We start from the raw sequence: 27992 nt of genomic DNA, 5'->3' as shown, positions 1-27992 counted from the left end.
TTACAGAGAGCCATGGTAGTCAGTGTCCCGCAAATTCCGTTTACTCCAAGCGTCGAAACGTTCGATAAGGTCTGGCTCGAGTTCATCGGGCGCTTGGCCGACTTCGCCTTTACGGATAAAGTCGATGACTTCATTGTCTGGCCCTGTGTTATGAAAGTTAACTGAGCTGTTGTTCTTCATGCTCTCGAAGGACAGGTACTGTGCCAAAGCCGTCACCTGATCTTCGTTCAGTGTCCGACCGAGGAAGCGTGACATTTTGTTGATGACAGAGCAGATATCCTGTGAATTGAAAACAAATTCAGTAAATAATTGTTTGAAATTATTCAACAACAATAATGTAAATGTCCGCTATTTACATTCAAATTATAGAAAGAAAAGTGTCAGTTAGAAGTGATTTAAACTTTAGTTCCTTAACGTAGAAGCGTAAACATTCGTTTGCAGAAGACACTAGTAACTCATCAAGACAGCAGTATGTGGATGGAAATTTGGAGAAATAAACGAAATTAAAACATTGACTTTCTGAGTGGCAATCGAATGACATGACCAATAGTCTTACAAGAGAAATTTCTTATTACTGACGAATTTCAAGCAAAAACAAAACTCTTTTTCTGTGCCATTAAGTGCGTACCACATGTTGATCAATTTATATCAAATAGGTGACAGATACTCTTATGACATCATTATATCTGTGGTTTGGACACAAAAACTGTAACTCCTGAGGATATATTCATACCTGACATAAAGTTTAGAATAAGTGAAAACGTGTTTCAGTTGTACATTACCTTCTTCATATCTTCGAAGGTATTAATTAACACATTAGGCTCATCCCTTAGCCTCCAGAAGTCTAGGACGTGTCTCCAGTATGGACCATAAGCCACTGAAAGATTATTACAGATATATACAACTCCTTTGACAGTTATAATAGTTAAAATACGTTTCGCTGATGCTTAAAAGTAAATGACAGACTAACGTAAGTCGTAATTCAGCAGTGTAATTTTCTGTGTGCTGAAGACATTACCTAAGGAGTTTACCTCTGATGTTGCAGGAACTGCAGAAGATATCGGCCAAAGATTGTGATATTATATGCCAGTTTGAGTTTTTGGTAGTATAGTAAACGCTTGTGAAATGTTCAAATATAGACTACTTACACAAAAAAAATAGAAATCGTAGGAAGAGAGAAAAAGAGTGACAGATTACTGGCTGAGTAAAACTGTTAGTAAGCAAAAACGGCGAATGTCTTATTTTGTAGGGTATCAGCTCCTTTCATTGTCACATAAACATTCTCAAACGTCGTGGAATGTACAGTCTGCCACTAATATTGTCCTCCAAACATCGCAACTTGTGACATATATTTATCATTGCTCAATATTTTAATTAACATATCAAACCTTTCAACCCTCCGATATCTTGCGAAAATATTTATAAATTGTGTACGTTCTAGTCCTTGTTGTACGATATTCGTTTTCCACTATTCTCTAATTTTAGCACGTCTGTGTTGCTATATAACAATTCTGAAATCTTGCGTTCCCTGTAGTCTTACAGCTTACCATTTATCCTCTTATTATTCTACTTACTAGTTCTATGAATTTAGTGTTTAATGCGTTCTGTTCGTAGACATATCATAACTGTATTTTGTTTCCTTTTTACCAATTTACTACGATGGTCGGGGCGATACAGAATGTAAAATCAAGAACTATCTATTAGATGTCAGAAATAAGCATAGCCCTAAATTAATTACGAAATTTTATTGTTACTACGTACCAAAACTGAAATTGGATGCGTTCTGTTGGTGACCACAATTTGGCTGGACTACAGGCGCTTTCACCATCAGCACAGCCACCGCACCACACGGATAAACTCTTTATGTGCCATTTTGCAACTATTACCTCAATACTGAAACTTCAAAAGCGAATGGAAGGCTGTAGTACCTACGAGCAGGATTTTCAATCGTGCAGTTACTCGTTGAATCACGATAATCGTTGACCAATTCAACGGTGGTACATCGAACGTCTGATAGTGTCCGAATCCTGAGCTCGTTCATTCTGCCACTCAGGCCATTAATTGACGACATCACTTCCCCGCTCACTTCACTACTTAATGCTTTTATCTACTGCTGACTTTATATCAGACCATTATATGCCAGATTTATTCTTGTATACAAGTTAAGTGAAGTAAGCGCTCTATGCCACCTATTTCACTTGATTAAAGTGTTCGACCCCTTATGCTTCCTTTGTAGACAGCTAAAACATCATATTAGTTTTATCCCAATGTAAGTACAACGGTTATTTGAGTAGTGTTGTAAGCTTCCAACCTGTTCCGTAATTGTAAGAGTAGATTTAATCAGATCAAAACGTGTTGGCTTTAGCTTCACCTTTGCGGAAGTAAAATTTGATACTTGAATTACTGTCAGGGCAGGATTTTTAAAGGCAGGTTTTCACTTCCGGCAAGAACTTAGTTGTACCTGTGGGAGATAACTGCGGCTATTGTACCAAAGCTGAGACTGTCGTTTCGCATCCTGTGGTTTATCTATATATATTAAACATTGTTATTACTTCCACATTCTAAACTCTTTCTGTACATCCTGTCCTTTTTAATGTCCTCCTTACCCAAAGACAAAGTCATATGCTTTCGTTCTCTTTTCTTAGCAACCTCATGCCTCTTCCACATAAAAATATATTTCACACTAAACAATTGACCATAATTGTATTCAGTGTTCAGTTACCCGCAGAACGGTGTCTCTTTCTGTAAAGTGCTTCCTGGGCGTTAATGTTCTGATACTACTTTCTCGCTTACATGTACTGTTCGCCATCACTAAAGCATCTGGATTTTTGAATCTGTATACTTGCTCGGTTTAGCAGTGCCAGTTATTAAATTTATTGCATGCTTGACTACCTTCTTATTTACTTTGATTTTATATTTTTGACTATTTGCATTTAGATTCCTATATGGTCAGTTGAACTAAAACATCACTTTAACAACTTCAGTCCATTCAACCTTTTCTCATCACCATATACTCCTACGTTTCCATGGAAATACTTCAATTTCTCTCCTCTGTGTATATTGGGATGCATCAGTTCTTGTTGTTCGTTGACAAACACACTAAAAATCCTGCACGTTTTGAAGAAGAGAGCGATATGCTAACTGCCTGTGAAACATTCACAATGCTGCACTGTGCGATGTTACATACTTCTGTTAATACGTCGACACACTTTGATACACTTCTGGATGCCTACCACATTGTCAGCTCTATCTCAGTCCATCGTTTGCAGTCCTAAGAATCTTGCCTCGGTCGCACGAAGATATTCAGGTACGAAGATGTGTTGTACGCATTTCTTCTCTTGCATTACCATACACGCTGCCTTATATACAAGCGAACTCTTCCTCCTTACGAAATGAATACCGTGTTATGTTTCAACGAAGCGTTAGTGTTGAAGATCGAACTATTACACACTTGAAACGTTCAAGGCAGTGTAATGGTAGTCGTATAAACACTTGATTTTGTCCGTAGTAACATGCCACCACCGAAGCTATGTCTTTTATGGATAATGTAACCCGAGCACCTACCATATAGTTAGTAATTATTCGTTAAAACAATCTGTTATTGGTTTTTACACTGAAACGGGGGTTGTTGATGTCAATATCCATGCGACTGCAAGTTTAGGTTTCTCGGCGATTTCATTAGGCCCTATCGTGAGACAAACACACCTGTGACGTTTCGTTCTGATTCTTTGTGTACATTGAAAATCGCCGTCAGTTCTGTTTGTATGAGACTCACATACTTGGTCAACATCCTCGACTGGGTCACACGTGTATTCTTTTAGTCTATTAGCAGTGTTCCATGTAGCTGTTCGCTTTATCCCAGTATCCTCCCAAAGAATTGGAGACCGCTTCCTACACTGCCTGCGAATTACGCCACGTGATCATTCCGTATCATAACCACGTAACTGCAACGCCTGTAAAAGGTGCGAGATTATGATTGACTATGTTTGCCATATCACAATTAACAACAAGATCAGGGAGAGTCCCAACAGATTTCGCAGGTGCACGTCCGAAGTTACAACATCTATAAATGACTCTTTGGACAAGCTCGCTCTGTTCCTCCATGAGATGTCCTGTGGACAATGGTGATCAGGCTGACGGCTGTTCCTTCATTACAGTAAGGCATTTAACATCGTCCCGCATTGCCGTTTAATGAAAAAAATACGAGATTATGGAGTATCGGAGCAGACCTGTGTCTGGATTCAAGACTTTCTTGCAGACAGAATTCAACAAGTCGCCCTTAACGGAACTAAATCGACGATTTGTAAAGGTAATATCCGGAATACCACAGGGAAGTGTGATGGAATCGTTGCTGTTTACAATGTATATAAATGATCTGGTAGATAGCGCCGGCTACACTTTAAGGCTATTCGCAGATGATGTAGTTGTGTATACCAAAGAAGCAACGCCAAAAGACAGTAAGAATTTTCAGAACGTCCTGAAGAGAATAAATGAATGTTGCAGGCTCTGGCAGTTGACTCTCAACGTGAATAAATGTGTCATATGGTGCATACATAGGAAAAGAAATCCACTACTCTACAGTTACACTATTTACAGGGTGTTTAAAAAATGACCGGTATATTTGAAACGGCAATAGAAACTAAACGAGCAGCGATAGAAATACACCGTTTGTTGCAATATGCTTGGGACAACAGTACATTTTCAGGCGGACAAACTTTCGAAATTACAGTAGTTACAATTTTCAACAACAGATGGCGCTGCAAGTGATGTGAAAGATATAGAAGACAATGCAGTCTGTGGGTGCGCCATTCTGTACGTCGTCTTTCTGCTGTAAGCGTGTGCTGTTCACAACGTGCAAGTGTGCTGTAGACAACATGGTTTATTCCTTAGAACAGAGGATTTTTCTGGTGTTGGAATTCCACCGCCTAGAACACAGTGTTGTTGCAACAAGATGAAGTTTTCAACGGAGGTTTATTGTAACCAAAGGACCGAAAAGCGATACAATAAAGGATCTGTTTGAAAAATTTCAACGGACTGGAAACGTGACGGATGAACGTGCTGGAAAGGTAGGGCGACCGCATACGGCAGCCACTGAGGGCAACGCGCAGCTAGTGCAGCAGGTGATCCAACAGCGGCCTCGGGTTTCCGTTCGCCGTGTTGCAGCTGCGGTCCAAATGAAGCCAACGTCCACGTATCGTCTCATGCGCCAGAGTTTACACCTCTATCCATACAAAATTCAAACGCGGCAACCCCTCAGCGCCGCTACCATTGCTGCACGAGAGACATTCGCTAACGATATAGTGCACAGGATTGATGACGGCGACATGCATGTGGGCAGCATTTGGTTTACTGACGAAGCTTATTTTTACCTGGACGGCTTCGTCAATAAACAGAACTGGCGCATATGGGGAACCGAAAAGCCCCATGTTGCAGTCCCATCGTCCCTGCATCCCCAAAAAGTACTGGTCTGGGCCGCCATTTCTTCCAAAGGAATCATTGGCCCATTTTTCAGATCCGAAACGATTGCTGCATCACGCTATCTGGACATTCTTCGTGAATTTGTGGTGGTACAAACTGCCTTAGACGACACTGCGAACACCTCGTGGTTTATGCAAGATGGTGCCCGGCCACATCGCACGGCCGACGTCTTTAATTTCCTGAATGAATATTTCGATGATCGTGTGATTGCTTTGGGTTATCCGAAACATACAGGAGGCGGCGTGGATTGGCCTCCCTATTCGCCAGACATGAACCCCTGTGACTTCATTCTGTGGGGACACTTGAAAGACCAGGTGTACCGCCAGAATCCAGAAACAATTGAACAGCTGAAGCAGTACATCTCATCTGCATGTGAAGCCATTCCGTCAGACACGTTGTCAAAGGTTTCGGGTAATTTCATTCAGAGACTACGCCATATTATTGCTACGCATGGTGGATATGTGGAAAATATCGTACTATAGAGTTTCCCAGACCGCAGCGCCATCTGTTGTTGAAAATTGTAACTACTGTAATTTCGAAAGTTTGTCTGCCTGAAAATGTACTGTTGTCCTAAGCATATTGCAACAAACGGTGTATATCTATCGCTGCTCGTTTAGTTTTTATTGCCGTTTCAAATATACCGGTCATTTTTGAAACACCCTGTATGACAAACGGCTGGACACCGCTTCTGCCGTAAAATATCTAGGCGTAACTATCCAGAGCGACCTTAAGTGGAATGACCATATAAAATAGATAGTGGGGAAAGCAGACACCAGACAAAGATTCATCGGAAGAATCTTAAGGAACTGTAACTCATCCACGAAAGAAGTAGCTTATAAGGCGCTTGTTCGCCCGATTCTTGAGTATTGTTCATCTATCTGGCATCCCTATCGGGTAGGACTGATAGAGGAGATAGAGAAGATCCAACGAAGAGCGGTGCGTTTCGTCACGGGACCGTTTAGCTGGCGAGAGAACGTTACGGAGATTCTAAACAAACTCCACTGGGAGATGTTACAAGAGAGGCGTTGTGCATCACGGAGAGAATTACTATTGAAATTTCAGGACAGCACTTTTCAGGAGGAGCCGGACAAAATATTACTTCCCCCCACATACATCTCGCATATTGACCACGAGGAGAAAAGTCTAGAAATTAGAGCCAATACAGAGGCTTACCGACAATCATTCTACCCACACACCATTCGCGAGTGTAACAGGGTTGGAGGGAGCTGATAGTGGTACCGAAAGTACCGTCCGCCACTCACCATTAGGAGTATGATGTACGTGTAGATGTACATAAAATTTATCGTTCGCATCACCAAAATATTATTAATCCATTTACACATTTCGTCTTGTGGTGTGATACCCAGTCAAATACTTTTCGGAAGAACTACTGTATCCATTTGATAGTCATAATCCATGACTTTCAGGATGTTACGTGATAAAAGTAGTTTTGCTTCTGATTCCACGTTATGTTAGAGCTCAGATGATATTCTAAGGTTGTTCAACAGGTGGATGTCAACGATACTGGATGGTACTGTTCTGAATCACTTCAGTTGTCCTTGACGACGGGTGTGATGTGTGCTTTCTTTCAACCACCGGGCACACGCCGCTTTAGTCCTAGAGATTAAAAGGTATATTATGGTTAAAAGAGTGGCTATCTAAATTGGAAATTATTTATAGAACATGACAGGAATTTTATCTGACCCTAGGGCCATATTCGAGCTTAACGAGACCAACAGTTTCCGAAAGGCACTGAAATAAATATCCATGTCGCTCATCGTGTGTGAATTAAACAGGAGCAGTACGCGACCGAGGAGTAATGAAATGTTAGATAATGGAATCAGAAATTTAGCATTTGGTTTGCTAATCAAAATTTCGGTGTTGTGTCGTCCATGACAACTCTATACAGAGCGATTCACGTAAGACGTATCACCCCTTTTATTTGCTGAACCTCTCCAGGTATCGAAACTATGCTTGTTTTCTATGGATAACGCTCTGACCTCTGGAATGAACCAACAATTGAACACGTAGGGTTTTTTTATGGACGCGTGTATTTTTCATAACAGCGTTCAACAGCTATTGCAAAAGCATTTACAGTGGTACTGCGCTCGTTAGTATTGGCATTGAAACCTTTCGCGAAAGAATCTGGGAAATCCGCTGATATTGGAAAACAATGCGGCCAGAGCCATCCACTGCAATGTAATCTCCTCCACGTGGAGCTAACATTCCACACCTCGTCGTTACATGCAAGAAGACAGGTCTACGCCGCTAACAAGGGAAACTCCTCATCGGATCCCCCTCACAATTAATGGTAAGACAGCCCAGTGTATAGCCTGTCAAAAATTAAACACATCTCAAGCATGAAAACAGGAAGAAGGTGTACTGAACTGTGGGGAAGCAAGGAGAACAGAAACAGCGAAAGATCCAAGCCCAAGACGTGCAACATCAAGCAAATTGCAAAAAAAATCATGGAGTCGTAGTTGTGTTGCCATGGCATTGGACTACAAAGTGGGAGATCTTTGTTAAAACCGCTGTATTTTTTTATTTACAAAATTATGAACTTACCGTCCGGTCATTGACAGGTCTGTTCTTCTTCTGTAGTGTTCCAGGTGTCACACTATACATTGCTTACAGAATGTGAGTCGTGTAGTAAGCATATACAGGGTTATTACAAATGATTGAAGCGATTTCACAGCTCTACAAGAACTTTATTATTTGAGATATTTTAAAAATGCTTTGCACACACATACAAAAACTCAAAAAGTTTTTTTAGGCATTCACAAATGTTCGATATGTGCCCCTTTAGTGATTCGGCAGACATCAAGCCGATAATCAAGTTCCTCCCACACTCGGCGCAGCATGTCCCCATCAAAGCATCGTTGATGCGAGCTCGCAATTCTGGCACGTTTCTTGGTAGATGAGGTTTAAGCACTGAATCTTTCACATAACTCCACAGAAAGAAATCGCATGGGGTTGAGTCGGGAGAGCGTGGAGGCCATGACATGAATTGCTGATCATGATCTCCACCACGACCGATCCATCGGCTTTCCAATCTCCTGTTTAAGAAATGCCGAACATCATGATGGAAGTGCGGTGGAGCACCATCCTGTTGAAAGATGAAGTCGGCGCAGTCGGTCTCCAGTTGAGGCATGAGCAAATTTTCCGCGGGCTACGCGTGAAACTTGCCCGCACGCGTTCAACCGTTTCTTCGCTCACTGCAGGCCGACCCGTTGATTTCCCCTTACAGAGGCATCCAGAAGCTTTAAACTGCGCATACCATCGCCGAATGGAGTTAGCAGTTGGTGGATCTTTGTTGAACTTCGTCCTGATGTGTCGTTGCACTGTTATGACTGACTGATGTGAGTGCATTTCAAGCACGACACACGCTTTCTCGGTTCCTGTCGCCATTTTGTCTCCCTGCGCTCTCGAGCGCTCTGACGGCAGAAACCTGAAGTGCGGCTTCAGCCGAACAAAACTTTATGAGTTTTTCTACGTATCTGTAGTGTGTCGTGACCATATGTCAATGAATGGAGATGCAGTGAATTTATGAAATCGCTTCAATCATTTGTAATAGCCCTGTGTTACCGTCGCAAGTAAACGTGGTATTGTGATGAACACAGAGCAGGTGATATGCCGCATAGACGCTCACAGAAGCGAAAACAACAACTAAACGGGTGTGAACCAAGTCAAAACAAAGGAATTTAAAACTTCCAAACCGGAACGCAAGAGTCGTAACATGTGATACTTGTGCAGAAAAACTAGGAGGTACACACGTCTGGTGGTCCCCTTCTTACACCTCGCCGTTGCAGACGGACGTTACACCACGACTCAGGCACAAATTTGAATACAACGAACAGAAACGTCAAAATTGTGTGTAAAAAAAAAAAAGGGGGAGGTGAGCGAGATTTGAAAACGTATCTCCAGCCGCGCAATCCAACACGCTGACCACCTAACCACAACGCCATGGCTACATAAATTAGTACTATGTTGCACTTTTTGACTTTGGACCGTTCACTGTTTCTTTCTCGGTTCTTTTTTCACAGTTCAGTACACTTTTCTCCTGTTTTCATGCTTGATATGTGTTCAGTTTTTTACGGGCCACTCGGCCATCTTACCGCTAAATGTGATGAGGGTGTTATAGGGATATTCTCTTGTACGGTAATACCTAAATTCCTATACGAAATAGATACAGGGCTAGTTACGAGTTTCTTATATGGAACTAAGACATGTGCTAGCTACTCGGACATCAGAACACAAATTACAAATTTGCATACGTTTCCAGGTTCTCGTCAGGCAGTATGCCGCTACAACTTTTGTTTGGTAAAGTATAAAAGTAATATCTCTAACTCCTCCTCATTGGTGTATATGTTTTCATTCATGGAATGTTGAAGCAGAAAGGAGATGGTGATAGATGAGGAAATTCTTGTTAGTTCTACAGTATACGTAAATTGATGGGGATTACTGCTGTCAGCTGCAGTGGGACATTAAGCGAATCAGCGACGACCAGTGGAAATGGGTACCGGTCCAGGTTTCAAGCCAGGGAACTCTTGCTTCCTAGGGAGATGCGTTAACCACCGTGCCGTGCGCAATACGGCTTTACCTTAGCTGCGCGGACTGTCTCGACGCGCCTCACAGCCTATGCGCATTCGCACCGAATACCACCTGTCCGCCGTCCTTGTACATTGGCTTCATGGTTGCTACTCTGAGATTCCCACAGGAGATAGGACTTATTTGAGCATCCGCACTGAAGAAGATGGATCCACTGCCCAGGTAGATATGTCAGTTACATGAATGCTTGTTTTCTGTTCTTTCGGGATTGTTCAAATCTTTTGCGAAGGGTTTGATCTTCAGAATTAACAAGCCTTTTATCATTGTACTCGAATTTTCAAGCGCTTTCGGATTCCGTTAGAAAAGTATATCAATCTCTTTCTAAAATCATACTTGCTTCTCGATTGATAACGAGTTAAGATACCTTAGCACGTACAAAATACGTACCCCTTAGCATACTGTCATTGGCCGAAAACCTCGTTCACGAAACAAAAGGGATGAAACGTCTTGTGTGACTCATCCTTTGAGGTTTCCATCTGCACATCATGAAAAATAATTCGTTACGTTTTTGGTATGATAACTATTCATTGTTTCACTAAAGGACCTTTTCACAGAATTCTATGGAAGGGACTCCGCATCATGAACACTTCTACTAGATACATGATGCCCTTTACTTCGACAACCATTTCCCTCAACTTGAACCCCAATTTTTCTACATGGTCATGTGCAGAACTGAAAGTCCGGCGTTACACTATCATATATGACTCAACTGAAGCTGTATGCAATCGTAGTTTATTGTATATGTAAATTCTGATCCTTTTAGTTGTCTTTTGTTCTTTGAAAATCATTTTTTGCTCATTGTCACTGTCACCAGCGCCAATATTAACACCCTCAGAGGTGTCAGTTTTTTATGTTTCCATCAGATAAAATACACTTCGACATGAGTGGACTTTCCAACTACAGGGTGGCGAATTTAGAACCAGTCCCCTCCCCTCTGAATGCGAATGCAATACTTAGATTTCTGAAATAAACCGTTGCGGCAATGGACAGTTTTTTATACAATAACCGATTGTTAGCATTCTTCTGTCAGCATTTCAATTTATTTCGTCAGTGAAGGTAGACGTTTTTCTTTGAACTCTGCAAAATGACTGCCTCGATAGAGGAAGGTATTGAGGTTGTGGAAGGATATGTGAAAACAAGTTCGATGAAGGAAACTCGCGAATTTTTTTAGGTCAAGGGTCCAGATGGAGGAATATCAGCAAATAGAGCAATACAGAGTCTGGATAAAAACTTCCCGTAAATTGGCCCAGCAGGCGCATGTAGGTAGGGGGAGTTCCCGGTGGATATCGAAAAGTCTTAATTCCTAGCCATATCATATGACGGATGTGAAGCAATTACTAGATTATGACAATCAGAAAGGTACAGGTTACTGCAAGTGGTTTCCGAAGAATATTGACGATGGTTTGTTAGACCCTTTTCATTCTATCATGGGTGATCAAGCACGGTTTCGCCGTTCAGCTCATGAGGATTCAGATAACACGAGGTACTGGGTAACGGAAAACCCCGAAACTGTGTGTCAGCACCCTCTCCATGATGCTAGAAGTTGGTGTTTGGTTCGAGGTAACAGGAACGCACGGCATTGGACCGATATTTTTTGACACTGTTCTAAACGTGACTGCATATATGGATATTTTTTACACATTTTGTGCTCAGCACATTGGATATGAAACACAATGCTGCTTCTCCCAGCAAGATGGCGCAACATGCTACAACTCTAAGGTATCACTGGAAAGAGCCCATGATGTACTCACTGAGGAACGAACTGTCGGCCAACGTTTATCGCTACGACGATTGCCGGATCTAACAAGATGTCTTTTTTTTACTGTAGGAACACTTGAAGAGCCTGTGAAACAGATTCACACATAATATGGGAACGTTAAGGCAACGTAAAACGTGAAGGTGCCTCCATCGTTTCCCGAACCCTACGCCAGGTGTATCTGAATATATTTATACGTGTACAGCGGCGTAATCATATTGTAGCAGGTTAATTACAAAATTTTGTATAAAGGTATTTTTCGTTGTAGTTTTCATTGTAAACAATTGGAAGTTCTTTTGCACTCTTCGTTTCTGTAATTTCACAGCATTTCTCTTACACTTACACGGGCTACTTTTATCTCCGCCACACTGTATTTAATGTATTTCGTTTTCAGATACAGCACTTAGTATGGTTTCGCTGGATGTCTTATCTCGCTTGCAACTAACGAAACTGTAATAATGGTTGCTGTATAGGTGGATGATCAACGGCATGAGGATGAAAAAGGCATTGGAAACCAAAGCTTCAAAGACACATGTATGTACAGGACATGTGGCCTGTTCTTTAAAAAGGGTCATGATGATCTTTCCATTGGAATAAAGATTCCATAATAGTACCCCATTCGGATCCACGGGAGGCCACAGCCAAGGGAGAGGTAATATTGAGAAAAAATTCAATAACCAACCAAAGGATAACGTTCTACGAATCGGGGCGTGGATAGTCAGAAGCTTGAACGTGGTAAGGAAGCTAGAAAGAAAGTGTCAGCAGCAGCAGAAAATAGTATAACGGTAGCAGTATTCGTCACGAATAGAAAAATAGTGCTGAGAGTGTGTTACTGTGAACAGTTCAGTGATAGTGTTGTTATCTTCACAATCAATGGCAAACCAACACCGACAAAGATAGTTGAGGTAGACGTCGTAAGCCGACAATGAAGAGAGAGAGCAAGTATATGTGGATACTGAAAGTGTAATTCAGAACGTAAAGTGAAATGACAATGTAATAGTCATGGGTGGACAGGAATTAGGTTAAAAGGAAAGGAATAGAAGAAAGAGTAACACGAGAATACGAACTTTGGACAAGGAATGAGAGAGGAGAAAGTCTGATTGAGTTCTGTAATAAATTTCAGCTTGTAATAGCGAATACTCTGTTCTGTAGGAGTTGTTGTGTTGTGGAGTGGTGATTCCGGAAGCCGAATTGCTCCGGTCTCAGGATGTCATTTGTTATGCAGTGCCTAGTGAGGCGTTTGAGAATCACCTTCTCAACAATCTTACTGAGCGAGCTCAGAAGGCTGATGGGTCGGTAATTTTGTAGGAGGCTGTGGTCTTTCCCCGGCTTCCTGAACATCAGGACCTTGGCCGTCATCCAAAAGGCGGGGAAGTGTTGGTGTTTTAGTATGGCATTCGTTATGTGTGTTAGGTACTCAGTTGCTTTATCCGTGAACTCCTGGAGGACACGGTGTTGAATGCCATCATGACCAGGGGCTTAACTAGCAGCGGAATGCATTATAGCCCAGGAGACTTCGGCTGTGAAAGCATGTCGAATGTCGTCGCGCGATGGTTGGGCTAGAATGCGTGTAGCCTCTTGGTCAGTAGCAAGTGTGAACACTGGATCTCATGGTACCAGGTTCGGTGTGAATGAAGCTGCGAGTGTTCGGGCAATTTGTTCTGCTTTCTCTTCCGCTGAGTATGCAGGTCCGTGAGGCCCTTGAAGCGTTGGGGTGTATATTTTCTCCCTGGTGTAGTGTCGGGATAGTTGCCACACGCCAGGTCGTGCGGTGTTCAGCCCTTCGAGTTTTTGGTTCCACTGTTGTGTTCTATGTATTTGTATTTTATCGTGTATGATGCCCTGTAGCCTGTTAATGTGCCGTTTGAACTACGGACGCCTGGTGCGCTGCCATTGTCTCCTGAGGCGATTCCTCATTGAGATTAGGCCCAGGATATCCTGGGGCAGGGCCGCACTGCGTTGTTGTGAGGTGTGATCAGGTATGGTGCCTGCCATTGCGTCCAGGACGGCGATAGTGAGGGTTTCTACTGCCTCGTCGATTTGTGCTGTTTCATTAATTTCGTGTATAGGTGGGATGTGGCTATCGAGCGTTTGCTTGAACAATGTCCAATTCGCACGCCCGTCGTCCAACATCTTGCGTTGTTCCATGTGCTGCAGTGTTCCCTCAACGTATAGTATTACAGGTTGGTGGTTTGAGGGCAGATCGTTTTTAAAAAAATGGTTCAAATGGCTCTGAGCACTATGGGACTTAACATCTGAGGTCATCAGTCCCCTAGAACTTAGAACTACTTAAACCTAATTAACCTAAGGACATCACACACATCCATGCCCGAGGCAGGATTCGAACCTGCGACCGTAGCGGTAGCGCGGTTCCAGACTGAAGCGCCTGTAACCGCGTGGCCACACTGGCCGGCAGATCGTTTTTAACGGCTACGTTGAGTGTCGATGTAATGCCCTTGATGAGGGCCATGTCTATCACGTCTTGCCTGTGTCCCCTCTGATAGGGAATGTGCGTCGGTTCAGTCGGCGCTAGTTTAATGTAGTTTCAGCCTAGTGAATGTTCGTACAGTTTTTTGCCGTTGGGATTTCGTATGCGCGAATTCCATTCTGGGTGTTTTGCGTTCAGATCTCCAGCGACTATTACTCGCGGTGACATGTTGAGTAATGTGCTGATATCGCGTGTTGAAATGCCTACAGGGCTGTTGTATACCGATATCAGTGTGGTGTAGCCTCCGTTGAACTTGAGTCTGACGGCCGTAGCCTCGATTTTTTCCAGTTCAGGGAGCTCTATGTTTGTGTGCTCAATGTCTTTGTGTATGACGATTGCAGTTGCACCTGCCACGGCGTCGCCCAGTCGGTCGGTACGATAGACACAGTAGCCAGGAAAGTTTAATTGTTTGTGCGGTTTAAGCTTAGTCTCGCTCAGTAGCGCGACAAGGATTCCCTTGCGCTCCATGAACGCGGCAAATTCTGCCCTTTTGTTGTGGATCGAGTCTGCGTTCCAGAACAGGATCTGTGATAGTGTGTGCGAGTCTGCGTTATGGGCCGGGTGTGGTATATTATTCATGTAAGAGTGTGAAAGAGTGTTGTGATGGCAGTGTGTATGACAGCCCAGTATTGCCCGGGTTCGGCGCTCATGAGCTGGGTGATGAGTGTAGTGACGGCCGTCAGCACCTTGGTAAGGATTTGAACGGTCGTGTGTCGAGGGAATAGTGTTTCCAGTATTCCCCCAGGTGATGTGTTGGTGTTGAGTGTGGCAGCCTGAGGTGCTGTTGTGGAGTTAGCTGATTCCTGATTTCTTGCCAGTATGTTTCGGACCACAGTGTGGATTCATTAGCGTCGTAGCTATAACAGCTTCTTTGCGTTCTCTGTCAGTTGTAGTCATCTTTCTTGTCCTCTTTTCGAAGTCCAAGTAGCCTGTCGCAATAGCGTCTTAATAATTCGTGCGTGTCCACAGCGGGTCGGACATTGGCGATCCGGGAATACAGCTCTATACCGCTGTACAGTTTTTACAGCATTTCATTTACATTCACCATTTAAAGGTATTATATACAACTTCTACTCAGTGGCGTACATGTCTGTACGCAACGAATGTTCAAGCACAAATGAGCGGCCTGCAATGCAGACAAGTAAACAGACAAATGTGTTGACTTTCTGACACAGCGTAGCATGAGAGCACTGCTGGCGGTGTTTGCGCCTCTAATGCCGACTTCGACCATAGACCTGTCACACTCTTTACGACAAGTTTCAATGTCAACATTAACAAACGCTATATCAATGTAATTTTCTTCCCGAGTGCTGCAGGAGGCAGCTATAAAACTTATACGACTCCACTTTAAAAAATAAAAAAAGCGTACTTGCTTCATTATTTGTGTTAATACCAGTGCTAAGAATATTAAGCAGATAAACAGTCAAAAAATAGCCGAAAAGCGCCACGTTTTGATATGTGTAAAAAAAAGTGGTGCTATTTTTTACTTGATTCATCCTCCATACACGAACAGATAAAATAGTGAAGCATGCAGTAAGGGAGGAGAAACAAAATGAGACTTATTTGTTTGCGAGTGTACGTGATGTTCTTTCAGTGACTAAAAATTGAGTCGGATGTACAAAAAGAGTGGCACTGAGATTCTGGTTAACTGTACGAAATAGCACCTCCTCTGGCATACAGCTGTTGAATCCTCTCCTCAGATAATCTGTCCAACAAATGTTGTAACTAGTCCTCGGTGTCCTCGAACTGGGACAGGGACCGAGGTGACATCTGAGGTGGAGTACCACAGGGTGTGTCGGAGATCTCGCTAGGCACCTCAATATCTCAACATCATGCAAATAATTCACAGAGACACGTGTCTTGTGTCGACGAACATTGTCCAGTTGAAAAACTTCATCAGGTTACTGTCGTATTAGGGGTAACATACGAAGAAGCACGCTGTCTGCGCCGTACCGTTGTGCCATCAGACTTCCTCAGTTACTACCAGCCGAGATATGACCTCATACCCGATGCCTACCAAACCATGACGACCGAAGTAGCACTGCTGTGTCCCTCCAAGCACTAAAAGAATGGGACCTCTCCTCAGGTTGCCACCATACTCGCTGGGTATGGCTTCCAGGGGCAGTGGGAAACCATCATGCATTACTCAACACAACGCGATGGCTTTCTGCAGAATTTCGTCCTTCCTGCTCACGACACCAATGGAAATGCAGTCGTTTGTTTTGTGTTAACCGGACACTATGCATGCGATGGTAAGCACGGAGTCCGGGTGGTGGCTGTGTCTGACCAGTGGTAGCGGTGTGATTTCCCTAAATCACTCCAGGCAAATGCCGGGATGGTTCCTCTGAAAGGGCACGGCCGACTTCCTTCCCAATCCTTCCCTAATCCGATGAGACCGATGACCACGCTGTCTGGTCTCCTTCCCCACACCAACCAACCAACTGGTAGCGGATGACACAGAATGTCGCAAGATGTTCTTACTTCTTAAATGGCAGGCCCAGCCGTAAGGATTTACTATGTGATTGCTGCCCAATATGGTGATCTTACCTTGTGGGGCTCATACAGCGTGAATGCCTGCCATTACGTTCCCCCTTAGTCCGAAACCATGTCATATCTGGATGCCGCAAAAATATAGCTGCTTAGATCAGTCGACCAAGTGTAGACTCATAGTGAAGCATTTCCAGCCTCTCTGAGCCGCTCGAGTACGTGGCGTCTCTGTGATTGCACAGTGATTACTCTGCATCTGTTGCTGTCCCCGGCCCTTATATATCCTACTACGCATGATAATATTACTAAACAGAGGGGCCGCGCTGGATTAGCCGAGCGGACTTAGGCGCTGCAGTCACGGACTGTGCGGGTGATCCCGTCGGAGGTTCGAGTCCTCCCTCAGGCATGGGTGTGTGTGTTTGTCCTTAGGATATTTAGGTTAAGTAGTGCGTAAGCTTAGGGACTGATGACCTTAGCAGTTAAGTCCCATAAAAAAGGACGCTAATGAACTCTTTTTTATATTTTTTTTTATTAAAAATGAAACTCCTCCAGCTGTACTTAGGATTTTATATTTACTTGGCTACTAGTTTCGACGTTGCATCAACGCCATCTTCAGGCCCGTACACTTTGATGAAATCGAATGTGTGTGGCTCAGTACTATAAGTCCGCAGTGAGACATACACGTGCTCCATGTGGATGGCGGGCAGTAACTCCACATCCATGTGGAGCACGTGTTGGTCTCACTGCGGACTTCTAGTACTGAGCCACACACATTCGATTTCATCAAAGTGTACGGGCCTGAAGATGGCGTTGATGCAACATCGAAACTAGTAGCCAAGTAAATACAAAATCTTAAGTACAGCTGGAGGAGTTTCATTTTTAATAAAAAAATATACCAGCTGTGTCCCACCTTCATCCAATTTAAATATGGATGTAGGAAGACTAATGAACTCTTGTGGCCAATCTTCTTGTCAAAGAAAATTACAGCTCTAATCATTCCCATACCCGCTGATGATCGTTACGTGTACGTTTCCTAGAAGCCTCATTTTTTGTTCAGTAAGATTACTATCATTTACTGCGAGATAAAATTATCGATCTAAACGATAAACTAGAGTACAGAGAGTCGGAAGACCCTCTGTTGTCCGAACGAGTAAAGTAAATGATTACAGGTAAATCTACATTATAGAGCTGATACGAGTATTGGGCAACATGTTGATTACTTACCATTTCCTGAAAGAAAAATTTCAACAAAGGTTTTGATGTTTCCTCTGTAGCCGTGCATCAGCCTATGATGATAGTAGTATGAAATTGCTACATCCTTTGGATTACGGACAACGTAAATTATCTGGAAGAAAGAGGAAAATGTGTTAGATTACACCTTTAAGATGCACCTCACAATAAAAATATACACCGTCCAGTCACAATAACGTGACCACCTGTGAGAGGAAAGAATGATCACCTTTGGCAGCGTCAGACGTGCAGGAAGGGAGTCAGTGATGTCCTGTAATGTACAAACAGGGTTGCGAGGCCCTGCCGACTCTCTTGGCATGCCCAGCTGCCTTAGGTTGCTTGTTTGAGGGTCTATGACTCGGACGCTCCTAACGAGATGATGCATAGATTATAGTCTGTCTGTAAATGGGAGGAATCTCTTGGCCATGGGAGTACGATAAACGCATCCCAGTGTTCCAAGAAGCACTCATTGACCCGTTTCGTTGTCCTCCTGGTAGGCGCCATCTTCCCAAGTAAAACCAAACTGCAAATAGGAGTTGACCTGGTGCCCAAGGATAGATGTGATGATTCATCGTGCCTTCCAGAATTATGGGGTCCCCACAGAATGCCCCACACCATAACAACCCGCTTGCAGGCTGTTTGCTTTAAGACGTCTGACAACGTACACGCCCATGGCCATCTGTCTGGTACAGCACGGGAGGTGATTCATCTCAAGAGGCCACGAGTTGCCACCCAGTAGACTTCCAGCTGTCGTACTGGCTGTAAGTTGCAGCAGCGCCAATGAACAGCAGTTCAACATGGGTGCATGAGCCATGCGCCTGTACAGAGAGCCACACGTAGCGAAGTTCGCAGAACTGTCATTGAGGACACACTGTTGGTAGTCCGTCGGTTCAGATGGGCAGTAGTCGGTCGTCTACTCGCCTGTAAATATCTGTACGGCCGTCGTTCAGTCCTGTCATCTACGGCACGTGTTTCGCCGTAGCTGACCACAGTTGCCTCATCGCCAGTTTTGGATAACGCCATTTTGCCATGCACGGTATACTTTAACCTAGACGGCACGTGAACGTTTTACAAACTTACCCGTTTCGGAAATGCTTCCACACTTATCCTGAACGACAAAGATCATGCCGGTTTGGACGTCAGATAAATTGCCCGATTTGCACTTGACTGCAAAGACTGCATTATTTCTATGTCCCGCGACCTGCTTTATAGACCCTCCACTAATAATGCTCGGACCTTTTGTTTGTGAGTGGTTATTGCACCTTGAATTCGAATACAGTCTGCAGTCACATTATGTGACTGGACCGTGTGTTTGCGCTAGTGATACAATAAGCCGTAAAACTGCTGGCAGAGAAACATGTTTCTTAGCTTTAAATCTCATTCTAGAAAAATATTGCACCTATGACATTATAAAACATCTTTGAACTTTGGGCATAGCTAATGAAGTGTTGTAATCCATCTACCAAAACGGGGTTCGAACGAAACAGTGGTTTATCTTACTTGCTTATTTCTTTACCGATGAGGCCGTTTCAATTGGGAATGCATCTTTGTTGCAGTCACAGTTGATTAGTTAGCAGTACTTCCTGTGCTTCATATAATATGCTTGTGACAAGAGAAATCACGTAAAAAACAATTTGTAGTTATCATATTTACAAAAATTTTTCACGTGTACCTAAATTCAAAGTATATCTTGTGAGTTAACGAGCATTCCGCTCTCATTTAAGTACATGACCGAAAGAGTCAGCTTTCAGGAACTGTGAAACGAACCCTGTCGTCCAGGATAGCGTGCCACAAAGAGTGCAGATTCACCACGAGATGGGGAAACTCACAAGCGTCTATTGTCTATTGAGGTCTAAACACTGTAGTGTGCGAAAGAGAACCTACGTCCTAGGGAAACGCATTACAAGCCGTGTGTGCCCGTGGAAACATAGCATTGGTAAATATGGCGGACCTAACATCGGCCATAAAGGACAACATTTATGGAAATTATTTAAATCTGTAGTAATCCAGGGAATGAGGCCACAGTAATTTTAATACTCCACGCTTCATAGATACTCATGGTGATCCCAATAAAACTACAATAGCTTAAAATTTACTGTTAAAGTGAAATTTTGTAACAAAGACCTCAATGCTAAAATCCGAACGCTTTGGTCGATCTCAACGATCTACATTTCGTATAGAAGCGGATCATTAAAATGACGAATATTATAAATATCAACACTGTAACTTTATTTTTTTAAAATGTAGAGTAAATTTTAACTATCAGTATTTTAACCTAAGCATGAGATCATCATTTCCTCCAAGAAAACGCATTGGACGATGGCAGTATGTCACCTTATTGAATCATTAGGTAATAGAATATTTGTTTTTAAGTGTAGTGCATAATAGTTACTTTCATTCTTTATTTATTTATCAGAAAACACATTGGTGCAAGGCAACTGGCCGTGGCATTCATATGTAAGAGGAAGTTGTGTTGGTTTAATCTAAAAGAATTTAACGTTTATTATGTAATGGGTATTGTTATTAGTTTATGCTGCGCGGGATTACCCGAGCGGTCTGAGACGCTGCAGTCATGGACTGTGCGGCTGGTCCCGGCGGCGGTTCGAGTCCTCCCTCGGGCATGGGTTTGTGTGTTTGTCCTTAAGATAATTTAGATTAAGTAGTTTGTAAGCTTAGGGGCTGATGACCTTATCAGTTCAGTCCCATAATATTTGACACACATTTTTTGTGACATTATTTAAAAAGTGAAAATGGTCAAATCTTGATTATTTAAGTATGTTAAAATGTAAAATAATGTAGAATAAGCTGGAGCCAATCAGAAGGTCCACTTCAGGGAAGGGAACTGCCCTAGTCAGTTGTATGAGGATAGTAGGCGCGCGGAAAATGCTGCCGGGGACGCGTAGAGGGACAGCGCTGGTGCAGACGCGAAAGCGGACAGTTCGGCTGGAGACACCAAAGGAGACGTGAAAGCGGACAGTCGGTCTCTAGGCAGCTAGGAGGTGAAACGACTCAGAAAATCTCGCGTTGTGTGGTATCGCGGGACTTAGTCTCTCAGCAGTGAGCAGTCGTGCACCTGGTGCGAACTCTAACTTTTCGCGTAGATAACTTGTATTTCGCAATGCTATGTGAATGATTGAACAGTGTCAAATTGATATGCACTCGAGTATAGCAGTAACTCTAAATACGACGACTTTCGCTATTCGTTTGCTTTCTGAGTAAACATTATTCTAACCAAATCGCAACTATGTGGCCTACATCATTTATGGGTCGTTAATTTAGTTCCCGATATTACCATTACTGTTATTATATGTTGTATTAACTTTATATTTCGCAAACTTGCCATCAGCCAGACAATTTAAACAAAGGATCACAAATGTCTAATGTAGGGCCTGTAATGCGACACGTGCGTTTCAGCCCATAGACGAGTTTGAGCCAAGAAATTTCGACGAAGAGGAACCACAGGTGAGCCCGAAATCATTGGGATGGTAGCCCGCAATCTGTAATACATGGCCTTCAGATGATCAGTGTCGTGAAGAAACGCTCTACCTTCGGTTTCACAGTCCACAGCTGAGCAGGCAGCAGATCTACAGGCAGGTGACTCTTGATGAACCGTGGTCGCCTCAGGCAGTCGATCATTTGCAGAGGATGTAGCGTCTTCTGATCCCTCAGCAAGGCGCACTTAACCCTGTGCATTTGAAGGACATCTCCTGTTTTCAAATTCACATGAGCGTGAAACAAAATTTGGTTTCAGTGGAGAGTTATCATAAATCAAACATTCAATCCAAAATTCATGCATCAGCAGCAAAAGAGATACGGTAAAACACTTTTTATTTTAAAAACGAATGTAATTCAGCCAAAGAGTTAGATGCATTGATGATTCAGTTCTGTTAAAATTCATTACCTGCGGATAAATCCTTGTTTGTGCTGTAGATAAAAAAATTCCCTCAGATCACAAAAAGTCATTGATTAATTCCATTAGTTACTGAGTCTAACTAAACTGGAACATAGTTTGACAACAAGTTAATCTTTTACGTTTCTGTGAATGACATGGTTAGCAGCTACTATTGGCACATAGAGAACTCAAAATAGAAAGGGCTAGTAGAAAAAGAATGCTAACTATACACCCCCAAGAATGACACAACCAGAGATTCTTTGTTTATCAGTGTTTTTTATTATTTGTTCTGAGTTGCCCATTTTAAACTAAGTAAGCAGAGTACGTATTATTTGCAGTGCTATTCTACTATTTGTGAAACTGAAGGACATAAAGACAACATAATCTGAAACTCTTAGGTTGCACATAGTGAAAATCATTTCAGTCAGTGCCTTGATTCAATACAATCGCGCAAAATCGTTCATGCAAATACCAGAACCCACAAAAAGTTTAACAGTAGTATTTCAAAACCTTCTTTATAACTGCTACAAATTTCACACCAAAACGTTTCGCAGTGACACGATTAAAATATGTTTAGACTATCGGTAGTGTTCGGAAGAGTAGGGTAATCCACCAAGTTGCTTCTTTCTGGATTATTGGATAGAAATGACTACAACTGAAAATTTCTATCTTCTCTACGTTTGCCGAGCGCGTACGGAGCAAAGATCACAGCCGCAACGCATAGTTTTACGTCATACCTGAGATAAACATTGGGCGAATACTTCGAAATCAAGAAATATCTTTCTCATGGCCCTTATCTGATTTTTGAGTGTTAGATTAAATTTAAAACTTTTCATTATCTTATACAATACGTCCTCATTTGTGATACATAACGGTATGGAATTTATTAGCCACGTACTTGACTTTCCCTCATTTTAAAGTATGAAATAATTAGAATATTTATTTTCCTTCAATCCTTTAATTTACTCGATAGCTAGCTTCAAAGTTTTCTGCAGTGTCAGTTACTAAATTAATTCCTTATTTTGCTGTGTTGCTATTGCTGTATGAAGTATTACTTTTACTTACTGCCTTTTTCAACACGCATTTCGGCTTAATGTCCATTCCAATATTGATCACCAAATACTCATTTGTTCTCATTTTCATGTGGTGGCTTTCTGTGACAAATTTAGGTTAGCAAAGGAAGTGACCACAGTACAGAATCCTAAGGTGATGTTTTCTATCCAATGCTTGTAATTGTTTCTTAACTTAGTAACTCCAGATGCCCATGACGCTGAGGTCACATTAAATTATCACAAAATTAATTTTTGAAAAATGCTGTCGAATATCATGGTAGTTCTGTCAATACAAATAAGTTTGGAAAGCTTCATCGAATACTGAATTTCTATGAATACAGTCCTGAATCTGCAATTAAATTGTATGTGTAGAAAGACATATGATGCATTCTCAATATTACTTTCCTGCAGGTACCAAAAATCCGCTGCTTCCAAATGACCTGTGTGAAGCCTAAATAGATACAATGTTTCTTACACAGGCAATTAGTTCAGAATACATTGTGGCCGCCAATGAACAGTGAGTTTAAAACGGATATGAGCATCCGGTTACAGATGTAAGTAAGTGTGAATAAATGCAGTGACACGTCCAAGTCCTGACCAAAACTTAAGTGCTGGTCATAAATGAGATATTTCGTGAATGAGGGATATCAATGTGAAAGTATGAGGGTAGTCTCCCGTAATATGTACGCCCATGATATTGAGAGGGTTTCAATTGTAGGCCGTCTTAACTTTAAAGTTATATTATTCTGTTCCACAGAGCTATCTATCAAATTATGAAGATTACTACTGAATCTTCTGTTCATGTACAGATGTAAAAAATTGTTCAAGTGTTGTGAAATCTTACGGAACTTAACTGCTAAGGTCATCAGTTCCTAAGCTTACACACTGCTTAACCTAAATTATCCTAAGGACAAACACACACACCCATGCCCGAGGGAGGACTCGAACCTCCGCCGGGATCAGCCGCACAGTCCATGTTTGCAGCGCCTTAGACCGCTACGCTAATCCCGCGCGGCCATGTACAGATGTATAAAATTACCCAAAATCACACACACACACACACACACACACACACACACACACACACACACACACAAGAGCGACAGGGTAAATATTATCGCCATTGTAAATTTCCTAAAACATATTGTGAGCAAAACTAGTTTTTAAATTTTCATTGATGGATTACTATTTCGGAAATGCTCATGTGCGAAGACACTGAAATAAACTTGAATTTTAACAAATGTCTCCCTTCTAGTCCCATAATAATGTTTAGAATCCACTGAGAACTCTCAAACACACAATGCAAAATGAAGAAAATAATTACTTATACAAAAATAAATTTTTAATATAAGACGTTTCTAAATTAGACTTTGTTAAATGATGTGTCGCAGAGCCATGCATATTCCTAACACAACAGAGATAGTTCTGAAAATCTGTAACTGTAAATTTTTAACAGCACTGAAAATACCGGTAAGACCTACAACGTAATATATGTTGGTTATTCAGCACATACCGGATGCGAGAATAGTTCACCTCCCGATTATTTTCTGTTGCATACGCTCCACGTTTTACGATATAAATATTTTGGGTATTTTTATAGCTATTAAGGCTTTGAAATCACAGATTTTCAGAACTATCTGTAATGGAGTTAAGAATCTGTATGGGGCTAGGAGTAATTGTTTTACACCTTTTAGTCATATATAAATACGTGTTACATTAAAAATTTATTTTTATTTAAATAATTGTTATTAATCATTATAATGTACCTTGTTCTTATTTCCCATAGACATTTGTTCAAGGAAGTACTGCATTTTTAATGTAGAACTTCCGACATCTACAAAATAATCAGTCACTTGCTTGTTTGCCACTCGTTTTATTTACGAGACAATTAGGTGTTACCCTTGTTTTATGAGAGTGTTAAAACGTTATAAGCATGCGTTTGAAGCATTAACCATAGAACAAGAAAAAAATGTTATGTACAACGACTGAATTCTTGTTTCACTATCTTTTAAATGTATCGTAAGTCCTACAATATGGACCTTGAAATTTTGGAAGGTTTTTTGGAATTTACATGTGATAACTGTCGTAGATAAGTCAAATACAAATGTCCTGAGTCCTATTTAGCTGTTTCTGGTGCACACTGTTAATTATAATGTTATTAAGTAACTAATGACCCACATATTAAACCATGATTGAACACCAGACTATATCTTCTTCACCGCTACGGTTTTCTCTGTATTCTTACACTCTTTTATATTTCTGGAACACCATGAACTAGTGACTGGGGTTAACGTTTGGCATATTCTTTTTATTATCAGTACTGTAACTCCGTAAAGGAATGTGGTAAACATCGAATGGCATTTCGAGTTGCTTATCATGGAAAATTCGTTAAGAACGCGATCTCAGTAGCGTAGGAAACTCTTAATAGTAATACCTACAGTGCTACATTTTACTACCGCACTTAGCGCTCATCTTCACGCCATACAGCCGTTATTGCATTAACTGGTCATCTCACTGAAACACAAGTTATCCTAACATAATCTGGAGCTGACTGCGTGGTATAGTGGAAGCCGGTTGCCTTATACAACGAAAGCGAGACATTACAACCAAACGTTTGATAAAGAAAGTTGACATTAATCAAACAGAAAAGCTGTTTCACATTTATGCGTATATATAAAGCTTAACCCATTTTCAAAAGTAAAGTCGCTATCTTTTGCCTGCAATATTTCGGAATACACACAATGTTCTTACGCTCTGGTTCTAATGTTCACTAAGCAATCTCTTCCAAGACGCGAAAGAGGAAACGATTACTCCACTTATTTTTTTTTAAAAATACCTAAGAATGTAAAAGATGTGGCAACTTACTTCGCTTACTAGTTTGCAGTCTGTACAAGAAAAACATGCTAGGATGAAACTTAGATAGCTAGTATTATTAATCTTCCTTAGGTGTCTACAACCAGAGAGCGGACCTACTTGTGAAGGGGGAAAGTAATGTGAAGTCTATTTTTGTTTCCGCAAGTGCATTAAAAGTCTTGAGTTGGTAGAATATGATCTCATAAAGTAAACCACTTCCACAACTTCATCAAGAGCCATTTTTAATTCAGCACTCAGAGCGCGAGAAGAGGGGCTAGCCCGTTGAAGTGGCGAGGGGCCCAGGTTATGTACGGCGCTGCCCTCATATGGTAAATGCAGGAAAGACTCTAAAGAGCTTAACAAAAATATTGCTCCAGCAACTCAAAATACGCACAACGAATGAATAGCCAGGTCGAGATAATTAACTTGCTGCATAATACGTAAACTCACTTCCCTTACACATAAATTTAAAGACCAAGTGATTCATTACCTTCTGAACTGCTTTATTACTATTGCGCATACCTACAAGCACTCGTGTTAATCATATCAGTATTATTTACGCCCCTGGCAGCATAACACTACCGTAACAGTAGAACTGCTTAGATTACAGGTCGTCGTGAGAGAGCTTCCCTTACAGTTTTCGGGAATTTTTCGGCTGGTCGATTTCAAAGAAACATCAATGAAAAAAGAAGCAAGAGTTACATCTACATCTACGTACTTACTCTGCGAGCCACTGTATGGTGCGTGGCGAAGGGAAATCTGCACTATTATTAGTCACTTCCTTTCCTGTTCCACTCGCAAATACTGAAAGGGAAAAAGAATATCAACAAGCCTCCGTAGGAGTCCTAATTTCTCGTACCTTATTTTCGTGGTCCTTGCACAAAATGTATGTCGCCTGTTTTAGAACTGTGTTGCAGTCAGCTTCAAAAACCGATTCTCTAAATTTTGGCAATAGCGTACACGAAAAAAAAGTCGCCCTTCGTCTAGGGACTCTCATTTAAGTTCCGGAAGCACCTCCGTAATACTTGAATGTTTTTCAAATCTGCTGGTAACAAATGTAACAGAAAGCCTCTGAATTGCTTCGGCATCTTCCTTTAGGCCAACTTATGAGAACCCCAATCAGTCAGTCAGTACTTAAGAACAGGTCGCACTAATGTCGTATCTGCGGTCTCCTTCACAGATCACCCACACTCCCCCAAAAATCTTACAGTAAACAGGAATCGATCACTCGTCTTCCCTGGCACAGTCGTTATGAGATCGTTCCGTTTCATATCTCTTTGTAGCAATATGCTCAGATATTTAAAACAAAGTGACTTTGTCAAGCAGGACTCTACTATCACTGTTTTTGAACATCATGGGTTTATTTTTGCTACCCATCTGTATTAACTTACATGTTTCTACATTTAAAGCTCTGACATGCTCTCAGAACAAATGAGAAATGAAAAATATTTTCTCAGCCTACTTCCTTCTCCACCTCACACCAGAATAAGAGCTAACGAGAGAAAGCGTATTGTAATGCACAATGTACATAAGTACAGTTCCCATTTCGGATACTCACTCGATTTGTTCGCATTCCGGTGCGGTGCTGTGTGTCTCAGTTAAGCGCCATCGGAGAAACATGTTGCGCTTCATAATAAATGGATGTAGCTTCAAGTTTCCACTAGAATGAAAGTTTTAAACTGGACTACAATCGACACCCGACCTTTTCAGGTGATCCATCAAAACGAATGGCGTTCCAACAGTAAGAACTGCGTAATGCTTAGAATTTCGTAACAAGGGTTTCGGAAAGCACAGCTGTAACATTGTTACAATAAGAATGCTCAGCAGCAGCACACTTCACAACGTAGAATACTTACTCAAAAAATGGGAAACGGTCGCGCTGCAAAGTTCTCCTAGCTGTCACAAAATCCAAATTGTTCTTTATGAGCCATACCATCTCCTGAGTCCACGTCGTTCCTGAAACATTTGTGGAACTTACAAGCACAGTAAAAAACGTAAATTCTCGGGAATTATAAATATAGTAATTCTTCTCAGGTAATGTTTAAAACTTATTCTTGGGACTGACCTGATTTGGGATAAGAAATTACCCATATGTCATCCGGGTACACTTTAAAATTTTTTATTTCCATTGCATATTGTTTAAAATGT

General features: G+C 41.8%; 1 protein-coding gene across 1 annotated transcript; it reads right to left on the bottom strand.

The window, feature by feature from the left end:
- LOC126088458 (luciferin sulfotransferase-like) lies at nucleotides 1-27992 on the bottom strand. The gene is made up of 6 exons (XM_049906600.1): nucleotides 27910-27992; nucleotides 27701-27800; nucleotides 21594-21732; nucleotides 18042-18162; nucleotides 783-877; nucleotides 1-279 (listed from the first exon to the last, which is right to left on the bottom strand). Exons 1-6 carry the CDS (start codon nucleotides 27971-27973, stop codon nucleotides 1-3), a joined length of 798 nt encoding a protein of 265 aa, XP_049762557.1. The 5' UTR covers nucleotides 27974-27992.

This window comes from Schistocerca cancellata, chromosome 6 (genome assembly GCF_023864275.1).
Source record: "Schistocerca cancellata isolate TAMUIC-IGC-003103 chromosome 6, iqSchCanc2.1, whole genome shotgun sequence".
NCBI classification, from domain to species: domain Eukaryota; kingdom Metazoa; phylum Arthropoda; class Insecta; order Orthoptera; family Acrididae; genus Schistocerca; species Schistocerca cancellata.
Note: the sequence above shows the minus strand (reverse complement) of the source record. Positions and strands in the feature narration are given on the sequence as shown.